This window comes from Hylobates moloch, unplaced genomic scaffold (genome assembly GCF_009828535.3).
Source record: "Hylobates moloch isolate HMO894 unplaced genomic scaffold, HMol_V3 SCAFFOLD_10, whole genome shotgun sequence".
Classification (NCBI taxonomy): Eukaryota; Metazoa; Chordata; class Mammalia; order Primates; family Hylobatidae; genus Hylobates; species Hylobates moloch.
Genome location: NW_026652285.1, coordinates 5,823,493 through 5,837,303, shown reverse-complemented (window position 1 = coordinate 5,837,303; position 13,811 = coordinate 5,823,493). Strand labels below are relative to the sequence as shown.

General features: G+C 47.4%; 1 protein-coding gene across 6 annotated transcripts in view; it reads right to left on the bottom strand.

Annotated features, from left to right (window-relative positions):
* YPEL2 (yippee like 2) overlaps positions 1 to 13,811 on the bottom strand; it is a 67,515-nt gene that overhangs the window by 44,202 nt on the left and 9,502 nt on the right. For 5 of the 6 annotated variants that reach the window (XR_009215219.1, XM_032162864.2, XM_058445370.1 and 2 more), the window contains one exon: positions 2,404 to 2,715. Coding sequence is in view for 5 of the 6 variants with exons in the window: in XM_032162864.2 (XP_032018755.1) it covers positions 2,404 to 2,520 (117 nt within the window). In the remaining variant the exon portion in view is untranslated. Of the gene's footprint in view, positions 1 to 2,403; positions 2,716 to 3,659; positions 3,734 to 13,811 lie in introns of those variants that run through there. The other variant, XM_058445372.1, reaches the window with a different exon arrangement.

The window sequence follows — 13,811 nt, the reverse complement described above, 5'->3', positions numbered from 1 at the left end:
ACAGTCAGGCATTTCACCCAACCCTTTAAATCATCAAGCTCTAATGCACCCCATCTGTGTACCGGCCTGAGCCAATGAAACTGAAGCCTGTGCTGACTTTGGCCTGGACTTGTGAATGAGCCTTTCTGCCCCAAAAGGGACAGGAAGGACATGAGGCCAACAAAGTATTTTTTTTCTCATTACTTGTCTTCTCCAAGGCTCAACCTCCATCTATTCATTTATCATTTACTGAGCTCTTGCCATGGGTCAGGTTCTGACCCCGAGATGTAAAGCAGATATAGGCCATGCCCAAGGACGTATAAGAAAGAGCTCAGGAGAAAGAGGAGGGAGGTGTAGGAGGAGGGAGGTGAAGGAGAATGGACACTCTTGGCTAAGGCACAGAGCCCTGAAACACCCATACCTGCATATTCAGGGAATGTGGCTTGGTTCCGAGTGGCTGAAACAAAGTGAAGAGCTGGCTGGAGACCTAACAAAAAAGCCAGACTCTGCCAAATTGTCAAAGGCCTTGTATACCAGGCCAAAGAGGTAAGACATAAATTCTGAAGGCCACTACCATCTCCACATACTCAACTTCTGCCCATCTTACAAGGCTCACATCAAAGAACCATCTCCTCCAGCAATCCCTCCTGAACACCCACTCAAAGTAATCACTCTTCTCTGAACCTCTGATTTGACATCTTGGACAAGTTTTATGAGTTTCAGCTTCTTCATCCGCATAAAGTATGACTCACGTCACCTACCTTAAAGACTTCATATGAAGGTTAAGATAACATTTATAAAGTGTCAAGTTGCAGTTTTTAGTACATAGAGGGTGCTAAAATACCTTATTGGTACCTCAATTTCTTATGATACATAGCACTGCTTCCTTGTATTAAAAAATGATGCCTTGGCTTCCCCAGTAGATACAGGCAAATAATTTCTCTGGAGATTTCCAAAGGAAAAAAAAGAAAAAGAACAACTCACAATTCCCCTACAACTTTGCAAACCCAATTCCAACGTCCAAGAGACCAACTCCTCTCTTCTCTCACTGACACCTCCACACACTCAAACTTCCAGACTCACGGGGTTCCCCAAAATTCAAAGGGAAGCTGAGAAGGAAGCTAAAGGCTGGCTGAAACATAAGCAGCATAAAGGAAAGGAATTAGCAGAACCGTAAAGAAAGGAAAGTGGGGCAGATTCACAAGTCTGGCCAGAGGATAGGACTCTAAGGAGCTGTACACTTCAAGCTCTGTGGTCACCTTAGACCCTGGAATAGGCTAGAACGAGGGATTCAGTCCTCAGGCCCGATTTGAAAAGCCTCACTACTACAGATGTGGTTGTTTGGGCAGCTTTCTTCACCTCCTAGGTCAAATCAGCCAGCTGGAGGGGACTGTTCTACAAGAGCTGACTAGATCCTTCATTCCTCTCTGGCTGGGGCTACCAAACCAGAGGCAAAGAAAGCAACAGCTACCTTTTCCAGCAGGTCTTGTAAACAGATGAGGAACGCTGATTTTAAAACAAAACAAATAACTTCGTCTGGGTCTGCGTAAAGATGGGTTGGTTTTTTTTTTTTTTTTTTTTATTTTAATGGCGTGAAGTCCAGGTTCTGGGTAAAGATGCTTTTGTAAGGGAAAAGTCTCCCATGATCTCTTTCTCTTTGTCATGCAGCCTAGTAAAACCTGTTTCTCTTCCCCTGGGAATCTAGGGCCAGGAGGGAAGCAGTTCCCCTGAGAACGCTGCCTGAAGGATCCATTTCCTGAACCGCACAACTGGCATGTTGGTTTATTCACTTATTAATAATCCCCCGGCCCCAACTTTAGAAAGCAGCTGCCTAAGCACCTCAGGAAAAACAGGGTTCCATTCTTCTGATCATGATCAAATGTCATGCCATATTACCTCATGTATAAGCCCTAACGGCCCCCACAGGCCAGAAGGCCAGCTCTTCAACAAGCCACTTTTGGTCCCTGCCAAAGGCCACCCATTTTAATAATTCCACAGTCTCACAACTTCCTGGGGGCTCTCTCATCTTGCTAAGGAACCTCTCTTACAAGACATCCCCCTGCTTTCTTAGAATTCACCTTCTGAGCAGGGAGCACTCTTCACTCTTCGTCCACCAACCTAAACCAAGCAGGCTGAGAACAAGGCTCCCATCAGTCCCCAGCCCCTCCCTTCTCTGGCCTGCAAGCTGCCAGCTCCCAAAGCCTCCAACAAGGATGACACCTCATTTCCAAAATAACAAATTAAACGACTACTCTGTCCCTCCAACTCAGAGTTTTTCTCAGTTGAGACGGTCACGTGGGTCAGCCCTCCCTGTACAAAGATGGAGTACAAATATTCTTGAGAGAGCTTGTAAACCTCTGCAACCTCAGGAGCACTAAGCGCCCTCCCCGGGGTAGGCAAGGAAGGCCTGCTGGAAATGTGTACCTTGGAAATTAGTTCATCATGATTGGCCAAGTGAGCTCTGCAGTGAATGCAGCTGTAGGTCCGGTGGCAGGAGGGCAGATATGCCTGGAAAGTCTTCGATCTGGTCATCTTCACCATTGGCGCTGCTGAGTGTGGGGTGAATTCTGGGGCAGCCCACGAGGCACTCCCACAGGATGGGTCGCACGGGAAACACCGGAAGACACAGGTAAAGGCCGTGGTTTGGCAGCGGGTGGGTGTGGTAGGCTCCACACACTGGTGATGTCTTCGGCAGAAGAACCCTCACACAGAGGTCTAGGGCTAGTTCTCAGCAGCCTGTAACATCAAGGGAAGAGGACTAACATTGGCTGATGGAGCAAGGCTCCCTACAAAGCAAGCAGAATCCAACTGCCACCCATGAAGAAGGCAACACTTACAGGATCAAATGACCCACTGCTCTGTTCCTTGTATCGTGCCCAAGATACCCAATGAATGAGAAAGAAACCACTGGAGACTCCAGTCTGGCTGCTTTTCTGGAGTGGGAAGTTCAGTATCATCCCAGCAGTTTCATTAGACACCCAGCACATGCATTACCATCATTCCCAGGCAGCCCTAGATAATGTCAGGCTTGAAGATGTGCTACCACCTACAGCCCCAGGGAGAGGACTCCTCAGGGACCCCCTCTCCTGAGCCAACCAAGGCGAGTGGTTAAAGGAGAAGGGAAAGTTCAGCCTCTAGAGGTTCACCACATCCAACAGTCACACCTGGGTTTCTCATCCATTGCCAGATGTTGAGAGTCCAAGGCTTGAAGCCATCACCTGCAGAGGCAGCAAACCCCACACCCCAGCCTTTGCTTTAGAGATTGAGCATGGGATATAAAGGATCAAGTTCCCAATCAGCAGGATCCCTAGTGGTAAGCCAGCTCTTTCAGAAGAAGTGATTCTCTTTACAACACACCTCACTCAGAAGTAAATACTCAGTACATTTTTTTTTTTTAACCAAATGAATGAAATCAATGGCATAATCAGAATCCTGCATCTAAAATTCACAGTAACAGTGAATTTTACCAGAATTTCACCCAGCCCTTAGACTTTCCATTACTCATCCCATAGGACCATACATCTTTTCTACCACAGCCTCAGCTCTTTTACTGGGAACTAAGGACACTGAGAAAGCGAGGTGGCTCCCAAGGTAACTCAGAGAGCAGCAAGTCTAAGTAAAGGTCTGAAGGCAGGGCCACGAGGTCTAAGACCGCCCCCCGCCGCTTCTCTGTGGCTCACCTGCCTGAGGCTTCCGCACCTGCTATCCCCTGGGCTTCACTAATAGGGGTGGTGTTTCCACTTGCCTACCTCCCAGGAGAGCGAGGAGTGTTAATTAACACCTGCGTCATGCTTTGAAGATAAAATTAAAAATTATTTAGGGAGATGGGGAAGGAAGACAAATAAAATCAGATCTTCCTGGCTGGACTACGTCTGGGATCCATCTGGATCTTTAGAGAAAGCCTGCAAATCATCGTCCTCTTTTTCCTCTAAACCTCCCTGGAACCAAATCTTCTAAAGCGAAGGTGCCGTCTTCCCTGGAATCCTTCCCACCAAAGCAGTCACTGAGGCCGCCATACTTCTGGGACACTTTATATGTTCCTGAGTGGCCAACATCACTAACTAGCACTAGGCTGAAGGACAATATCAGTCACCACCCCTTAACCCACAGTGAGAGCACTTCTTTCTGCAGCCCTGAGCCAAGGAGGCTCCACATGCAAAGCGACCAATTGTATGTGAGCTATCTGACTGTTGAAGGGATTCAGACCTTCGGGGGCCAACATATGACGTCGCCCCTGCTCAGTCTCCCACCTCTAGTTTTAAAGATGTAAAATCAGGTTATAGTGAATATTATAGCAACACTTGAAGGAAATGAAAGTGGGAAATAATTCTCTCGGCTTTGCCTCAGAGTTAGGTCTGGCCATCACAGGAGACAGGACGAAAGATACATAAACTTTTGGATCCAGAACCCCTTCATCACACCCTGGGCACACTCTGGGTAGCAGGTAAGGTGAATGACAAAACAGCCCACAGAAGGCCAATGCTGTTGGGTGCCAGAGTGTTACAGGTAGAAAGGTGGTAGAGCCAAGTACCCTGCTTGGAGTTTCCTGAAATACCCTCAACTTTTCTTTTTCTTTCTTTTTGAGACAGAGTCTCACTCTGTCTTCCAGGCTGGAGTACAGTGGCATGATCCTGGCTCATGGCAACCTCCGCCTCCCAGGTTCAAGCAATCCTCCTGCCTTAGCCTTCCACGTACCTAGAATTACAGGCGCCCACCACCACGCCTGGCTAATTTTTTTATTTTTAGTAGAGATGGGGTTTCACCATGTTGGCCAGACTGGTCTTGAACTCCTGACATCAGGTGATCAACCCACCTCAGCCTCCCAAAGTGCTGGCATTATAGGTGTGAGCCACCACACCTGGCCCTTCAACCTTTCTAATACTCCTGTTCCATTTCAGGATAGACAGCACGTCCAGGAAAGGAAGGGGTGGTGAGTTAGGGTAAGGAAATAGGAAAGACAGGCAGGGGAAAACAAGCAGTAGGCTTCTCCCAGGCCAAATGCTGCCCGCTGGGGAGCACACAGAGCACCAGACCCATCGGTCTTACACAAACACAGAGGGGAGAAAAAGAAACAATGACCCTGGCTGCCAGGCTGAGTTTAGAGAGCAGATACAGAGTCTGTTTTCTTATACATGCAGACAGCTTCTAAATTATGCATTTCCCCAGAGTAGAATTATTTCTTCTCTCACTTCTCCTCTGAAGGAAACCTCCAAAAAAGTTTACAGGTAGAAGTTTCTGGTTATGCTCAGCTTCAAATCTGAATCCTGAAACTTATTCAAAGCTACCTTCTGTGGAATAAGCATTTCTTGCTTGTATTAAATGTGAGTGTGTCACATACAAACACACACATGCACATTCCATCCTCACCACAGCTCTGAACCTAAAAAGACAAGAGAAAAATCTACCACATAAGCAATGGCCCAGGCTGTCTGGTGCTAGAAAGGCTCTGGAAGGCCTAGACAAGAAGCCTTACATTTTGCTGTGGCAGGGTCACTCTGCTCCCCATTGCTCTTAAATATGAATAAACAGGCATCCTAGAGAGGGACTCCTTTCCTAAGAAGAAAAAAGGAAAAGCCAGATGCGGTGGCTCACACCTATAATCCTAGCACTTTGAAACAGGAGGATTGCTTGAGCCCAAGAGTTCAAGACCAGCCTGGACAACACGGCAAGACCTCTACAAAAAATTTAAAATTAGCCAGGCATGGTGGCACGCGCCTGTGATCCCAGCTACTTGAGAGGCTGAGGCGGGAGGATTACTTGAGCGCAGGAGGTTGAGGCTGCAGTGCACAGTGTTCACTCCAACTGCATTCCAACCTGTGTGACAGAGCATTAAAAAAAAAAGAAAAGAAAAAGAAAGGGAAGAAAAAGTGGCTTGCTGAAATATCAATCTTGTCCAACTGGTACAGGACAAACTAGAAGAAATGAGAGGAGGTAAGTAGAAAGCAAGGAGAAGCAGGATCAAGAAAGGCCTGTAAGGCCAGGCACAGTGGTTCATGCCTGTAATCCCAGCACTTTGGGAGGCTGAGGCGGGCGGATCACGAGGTCAAGAGATTGAGACCATCCTGGCCAATATGGTGAAACTCCGTCTCTACTGAAAACACAAAAATTAGCCGGGCATGGTGGCGTGTGCCTGTAGTCCCAGCTACTCGGGAGACTGAGGCAGGAGAATCGCCTGAACCTAGGAGGTGGAGGTTGCAGTGAGCCGAGATTGCACCACTGCACTCCAGTCTGGTGACAGTGCGAGATTCTGTCTCAAAACAAAACAAAAAAAAGGCCGGCCTGTGGGGGCCGGGCAAGGTGGTCACGCCTGTAATCCAGACACTTTGGGAGGCCAAGGCAGCAGATCACTTGAGGTCAGGAGTTTGAGACCAACCTGGCCAACATGGTGAAACCCCGTTTCCACTAAAAATACAAAAATTAGCCAGGCATGGTGGCGCACGCCTGTAGTCCCAGCTGTAGTCCCAGCTACTCCGGAGGCTGAGGCAGGAGAATCACTTGAGCCTGGGAGGCGGAGGTTGCAGCCTGGACAACAGAGTCCGTCTCAACAAAAAAAAAAAAAAGAAAAGAAAGGCCTGTGGGCTGAGAAAGGGGAGGGCAGGCTGCATGACAGGAACAAGCTGAGAGGTGGGGACCAAAAAAATCAACATCTGCACTGTCTTTTTCCCTTTTAAGCAAAAATTTTAAAAGCTTGAGTCAATTCTTAGGAAAGAAAATTGATTTTTTTTTTTAAGGAAAAAAATTAAGAGTATGGAGCTTCACTCATCATTCTAATTTCTGGATTTTAACCCCTGTTAATGGGGCAACAGGGTCCATAGGGCTTCATGAGTCCAACACAGAACATAACTGTGGAGTCCAAATTGATTTCCAACAATCATCAAATGAGCTTAATATTTAAAAGCCTCGGGGCACATGTGCAAATTAAACACCATTTTAAGTGAACTAATAATCCATCACAGTGGAAATTAAAGGAAGATTTGCCGCCACCCCTAGCTAGCTTACACTGAGCAGCACAAAAAGAAAATATGTGAGATATTATGATTAAAAACAAAGATCTTCGATACACCACACCTCGAGAGACAAATGCACAGGGAGCACAGGCCAACCTGGCCAGCCCCCACCCCCCGCCGCCTCCCCGGCCGGCCAACAGGCCTTCCCCACAAGGGAGTAACTGCCACTGGAACTCAAAACAGAACCTTCTGAGTGCCACCAGGATGGAGGGGCGGGAGGTGGGACGCTCTTGTTAAGCCACAAAGGAACGTGAGGAATGATGTGGAAGCAAGGCTGGACCACCACATGCCGAGCCACGGAAACTGACCTGAGAAGTGGGACTCTCTACAGGAAGGAATTCCTCCAGACACGGGACAAGGCTGGCCCCAAGGCATGCCTCTGTGTTGTTGTTTCTATGGGGTGTCTGAGAGGAGGTGAAGACTGGAAAAGAAGTGGGCTCTGGACTCACACAAACCAGCTCTGCTCCTTTCTAGCTGCATGACTTCTGGCAAGTTACGAAACCACTCCAACCCTCAGCTTCCCCATCTCTAATAAGATCAACCTCCACAGGAGTTCTAGGTGTTAAGTGAGATGATCTCAGTGCTTACACAGAGCTGGCGCACAATACACATCAAAATTGTATCTATTATTTTTAATGGCCAACGGGGGAAAAAAACAGATGCTGCTGCTTAAAAAAAAAAAAAAAAAAGAGAAAAAGGAGAAGGCCCGAGAGTTCAGACAGACATGGAGTTTGGGGTCCTTTGGGAACATCCTATTTTTCCTCTTTCCTACTTATGTTGAACCTGATGCTGTGTGTAGCCAAATTCCAGCCTGCGCCCCTTCCATTAGGATCCTTTAACTTGTCTTCAAGCATCTCTTTGAGATGGTACCACTAGGACATCTCCCCAAATCTAGAATTCTCTTTTCGAGATGAGACAAGGTGGCAATAATATTGGAGGAACCACAGGCATGCGTCAGTATTGAGGTCCTTCTAAGAGGTGCTTCCTCAGCAGCCATGCTCTCAACAGCCCGAAGGTAAGCATCTCTGACTTACACAGCCCTGGCAGGCCTTTGGGCCTCTTTCCCCCTCAAATCCACCCACTGCATGCCAGCCAGTGTTGTCTATTTAAAAAGGAGATCTGACCAGGTCATCACTCTTAAAGTGACAGGACCGGCTGGACACAGTGGTTCACGTCGGTAATCCCAACACTTTGGGAGGCTGAGGCAGAAGGACTGCTTGAGGCCAGGAGTATGAGACTAGCTTGGGCAACATAGTGAAACCTTAAAAAGAAAAAAAAAAAAAAAAAGGACCTGGAACCAGTTTCAAATCTCAGCTCTGTCATTTACTAGCTGTGTGACCTGGGACAAATTACCTAACCTCTCTGGACCTCACTTTCCTCACAAAAAATAGAGACAATAATATCTACTTCACAGGGCTCACGTGAGGATGAAATAAGTTTGTAGAAAAGTACTCAGCATATGTGCCTGGCATGTAGTAACCATATAATACATTCCAGGTGTGTATTACCACTGATGCCCATGCATAGCTTCAGACTCATCTCATCCTCTATACCTTATCCTCCATCTCAATTTATTGACATGACATTTAAGAGTCTACCATGTGTCAGAAACTCTCTTAGGAGGCATTTGGCAACTTGTACCACTCCTTGTAGGTCCCCTCAATACACCACGCTTGCACTTTACACTTCCATGGTTTTGCTGATGCCATTCCTTCAGGCTGATCCAACCTTTCCATCTCTCCTCACAAGGCCCTTACTTGTCCATTGAAACTCAGCTCAAAATGTCACCTCAACACTGGGCTTAGTGGCCTCTCCTGGGCTCACCTCCATCTTAATCCTACTGAAATTGAAATTACCCTTTTCTGCCTCTGTATCCTCTACTAGAGGTAGGCTCCAAGAGTCATCTTTGTACCCCATGAACTCAGCAGCGCAGGACACACAGTAGAGGCTAAACACCATCACTGAACTGAACCTCTTCTGCTTCCCATTGGCTGCTCACTGGACAGGTCCACCTACCTGCACAGGTAGCACATGTGATGAGGCCCCTCCCTCCCTCTCCAAGCAAGGAGGAAGGAGGCGAACTTACTCTGCGTCCCTAGACTCCATCTAACCCAATTCTCTCCTCACCACCTCCACTCCCATCCCGTGCTGTGATGCCCAGGAAAACCACAATTCCTGGGTGCCACTCAAAGGCCTGTCATTGGCATCCATGCCTATTCTTTACATTGCTGGTCTAGGTTTAAAAACACACAAATTAAAAACTCTTAGAAAGACTGAAAGGGACCTTGTGCTAACTTTAAGGACAGGAGGGTAGGAATGTGACTAAGTAGCCACAGCCTGTCCCAACATCTGTGAAGAATGAAAAGTAGCCCTGGCTGGAGGCACTAAATGGTGGTGGCGGCAGAAAGGAGGAGGCAAGCCACTTCTGGGAGTGGGAGACAGAAAAGAGAGAGGTGGAATCGCGAGGAAGGCCTTTATACTGGGAGAGTTGTCCTCCTTCCCCATCCTACTCTCCCAAAAATCCTGAGCCTAGAGCAGAGAGCACAGAGAGACCTGTGCCCGCCCAATGAGAGAGGTGGGCAGCAGTGTTGCCCAGTGGTTAAGAGTGCAGGATCTAGAGGTGGGTGGACTTGGATTTCGTCTTGGTTCTTCTCACCAGCTACATTACCACTGGGCAAATTGCCTGAAAGGAGATAATAGTGCCTACCTCCTGCAGGAGACAGAAGGATCAAATGAGGTAACGCAATTGGAGTATTCAGCACAGCACCCAGCACATGGTTAATACTCAATAATCCTGATTAGCTACAGTCGCCCTTACCAGTGAGGGAGAAAAAGCACAGGAATTGCTCCTATTCACAGGACCAAAAGGAACAGCGTTCCTGTCCCCTAGGTTGACTCACGGTGGTTAGGAGGTTAGGGCCTAAACTAATCGACTTAAAGGTACATTGTGGTTTAAGTAGGCTTCTGTGGCTTAGCTGGGGACCTGATATTATTGCTGTCATTCCTAACACAGCCCACTCCATCACTTACTGTATTGAAAAAGTTATCTCTGTGGTCTACACTGACTCTACTAATCTCAGGATGGGGCCACTGCTAAAACTTCTCTGAAAATCCTCTATTAAAGCTGCCAAGGAGCTGATATGCAAGGCCCACAGGAAAATCATCATTTTCTAGACACCTCTTTTACAGCACTGGAACCAGGTAGGACTTCAAATCCGTTCAGCTGGTAATAAAAACCAGCTTGGATACTCAAGAAACCATGCTCCTTCATAAACAAAATCAACCATTCATCTCAACCCTGGATGCAGGGTCCAGTCTTGGTTTCGGGGGGTTATACGTCAGATGATAATCCTACATGATCTCTAGAATTCTTTCAGCCTTTAAAGTCCTGGTTCCATGTAGTAGTGATGCTCTGCCTGCCGAATCCTGCCTCAGGAGAAAGTATCCCTCTGTCAACCTTCAAAACGCCCCATCAGGTCAGTGGCATTAGATTCTCATAGGAGTGCGAACCCTACTGTGAACTGTGCATGCCAGGGATCTAGGTTGTGCACTCCTTATGAGAATCTAACTAATGCCTGATGAGCTGAGGTGGAACAGTTTCATCCCAAAACCATTCCCCACATCCATGGAAAAATTGTCTTCCACAAAACTGGTCCCTGGTGCCAAAAGGTTGGGGACCACTGCTCTAGAGGAATGGAAGAGCTACAGAGCCTTCTGGCAATGCTTCATGAATATCATTTATCATAACTAGGATTTTGAGTAACAAAAATACGGGCAGTCTCCAACATGCCAAGTCCAAACACTAATACTTTTTTTTTTGAGACAGTCTTGCCCTGTCACCCAGGCTGGAGTGCAGTGGCGTGATTTTGGCTCACTGCAACTGCTGCCTCCCAGGTTCAAGCGATTCTCCTGCCTCACCCTCCCGGGTAGCTGGGATTACAGGTGTGTACCACCATTGCTGGCTAATTTTTATATTTTTAGTAGAGACGGGGTTCGCCAAGTTGGTCAGGCTGGTCTCGAACTCCTGAACTCAGGTGGTCCACCTGCCTCAGCCTCCCAAAGTGCTGGGATTACAGGTGTGAGCCACAAACACTAATACTTTTGAATGCTAACACTATTTGGCCTTGGTGCTGCCTTCAGTTGCTTTCATCTGAAACGTTCCTTAACGGGCTTTACTGTATTTCTCTGGATTCTTCTTCTACCTCTCTGTTTGAGCCTCAATCTCCCTGGCTGTTCTCCTTCCATCGTTCTTGACAGTGCTTCTGCCATGTGCCTCTGACTTCTTGTTCCTTTGGGCCTTCTTACCCACACCCTCTTCAAGCCTTCTAAACCTGTGCCTTCTACTCCTGAACCCTTGACCCATTTATAAAGGATGTCTCCACGCTGGGCACAGTGGCTCATGCCTGTAATCCCAGCACTTTGGGAGGCTGAGGTGCAAGGATCATTTGAGCCCAAGAGTTCAAGACCAGCCTGGGCAACATAGTGAGACTCCCATCACCTTCATTCCTATTCCTGCTTCCAGTTGCCCAAGGAAGAAACACCCTTTACGCTCTCCCTTCTGTCATACTTCATTTGTCCCCTAGACAGTTGGTTCCGCTTCTTAGATGCACCCTCCCATTGCCACCCTCAGTCACCAGCAGCAGCACTGTGAACCCCATCCTCTCTCATCCTGGACTACTGCAACAGCTTCCCACAGGTCTCCCTGACTCAGCTCTTACCTCTCCAGCCCATTCTAGAATTCTGTTTATAAAACACAACCTGATCACACACTTTCACATTTCAAAACCTCCAGTGGTTTCCTAGTAGCTTACAGGACATGATCCAACCCTTCAGGTGGCACCAAGGGCCTGGGCCCAACTCTCCTTATATTGTCATCACCTCCCCACCCCACTCCAAACCTGTTTCCTACAGATCAAACTCAGTCGTTATCCTGTGCTCCTTACATTATTCCAGCTCCTATAATGCCTTACCCTACCTTCTCTGCCTACCTTATTCATTAAGGGATGAGTAAATGCCTGCTCATCCCTTAATACTCAGCTCCAGCAGGACCCTAGCAGAGCTGGTGGTCCCTTCTCCCAGCACACAAGAAACTTAATTTTTCTCTGGAATGGCATTTTATCACACTGGTCATGAGTCTCTATCCCCATCAGACTGGGAACTTCTTGCAGTCAAAGGTCCGGCCTTCCAGATCCCTCCAACCCCACCCCCAGTAGTGTCTATAGGACTCTCAGCTCCAGCATACTGGAGATCCTTGATAAATGTTAACTGAGTAAAATGAATGGCCATCAGTGAAACCACACCGCCACGTAAAGCTGGTATTTTTTAAATCGCCTTAGTTTGCCACTATCCAGTACATTTAAAATATCCAATCTGGGCATTACATGGGACTCACACACCATTAACGCTCTACAAAGTTAAAAAGCCAGTAAACTCTTGTGATGCCAACTCATTTGGGCCGGCAGATAGAGTCTGAAACTCAGTAGGGCCATGAAATTACCCGGATGAGCCACACCACACGAGCCTCTGATGCTTTTACCTGGCTGCTGTCTGACAGCAGAAACGTTTCCTGCTCTGCCCTTCACACAGTCTGTGTATGCTCCCTTGGGTTAGCTTCCCAAGTGACTCTCCCAGGCGGGTAGGGACTTCTAGACCCCTAGTGAAACCCTTAGAGTTCCAACCTAGGAGTTTTCTTCCAAGGTGGTCCCCACAAGACCCCCAGGACAGTCTGAGCTGCTACCCCAGGCAAGAATGAGTCACAAAAAAATGAAGTGTCAGACTTGATTCAGGCCAAGAAGGCGAGGGATCCCTCAACCCTGCCTTGACTATGCAGAGAGCCAAATGTGCCCTTTTCCTCCAGCCCCAAGAGACCCGCCCTTCAACACCAGTACCTTCCTTTTGTATTTGATCATGCTCAGAGATGATAATCCTGGTTAAAACAAAACAAATAGATTTTTCCCATGATCTGTGACCCAGAGAAAAATCTGGCCCATCTCTCTGTCCCCAGATAGGGCTATACTTAAAGTATAATGAAAAACAGCCATTTACAAGATCTATGAAGAAAACAAGGTTTTGGAAAATAGGGTAAGGATACAGCCTATCTTCAGAAGTTACTGCACCGGGGAACCCTCCCCTTGGCCTCGTCCAGCCCCAACTAAGTCAGGCTCCCCTATGCCACACATATAGCACTATCCACAGCTGTACTTTTACTGAGGTGATTATTTGATTGTCATCTGTGTTTCCCACACTCAAATATCTGCTGAATACATGAATGTGTTGTAGACTCTGGGCACTGTGTGACCTTGATTTCTGTTTAAACTGCTGGTCCCCCAGGGCACAGCTGGGGCCCCAATTAGCTACAAACCACCCATCCTAAATCTGCCAATACAATTCTGTTGTTCAGCTGTCAGCATGCCTTTGGCTTTCTGACTTTAATCTCCCAATTCAAATAAATCCAAAACTCTAGACTCTGACATCTGCGGCTGGGCTCCCCGCCTTTCCGCAATTGGAATTTGGAAATTGAACTTTTTAAAAACTGAAGAGCAAAAAAGGGCAAGAGGCACTTTCAAAAGGTTGCTTGTATGTCTAAAGACCCAGCCATCGCCAGCCTAAAGTTGGAAGTTATTTTGTTCTGGGAATTATTAAACCATCATCCAGTGGTGCCATTTACTGAGAGAGAGGAAAGGGGTTGGGGTGGGGAAGGGAGGAGACTCAACTCTACAGCACATTTCTGGGTTTCTTCTCTGAATGGGAATAGCAGATAGATTTTAACAAGAATCGAAGTCCCTGTTCTCCTTCCATCCTCCTCCTTAAAAGTGCTTCCACCAC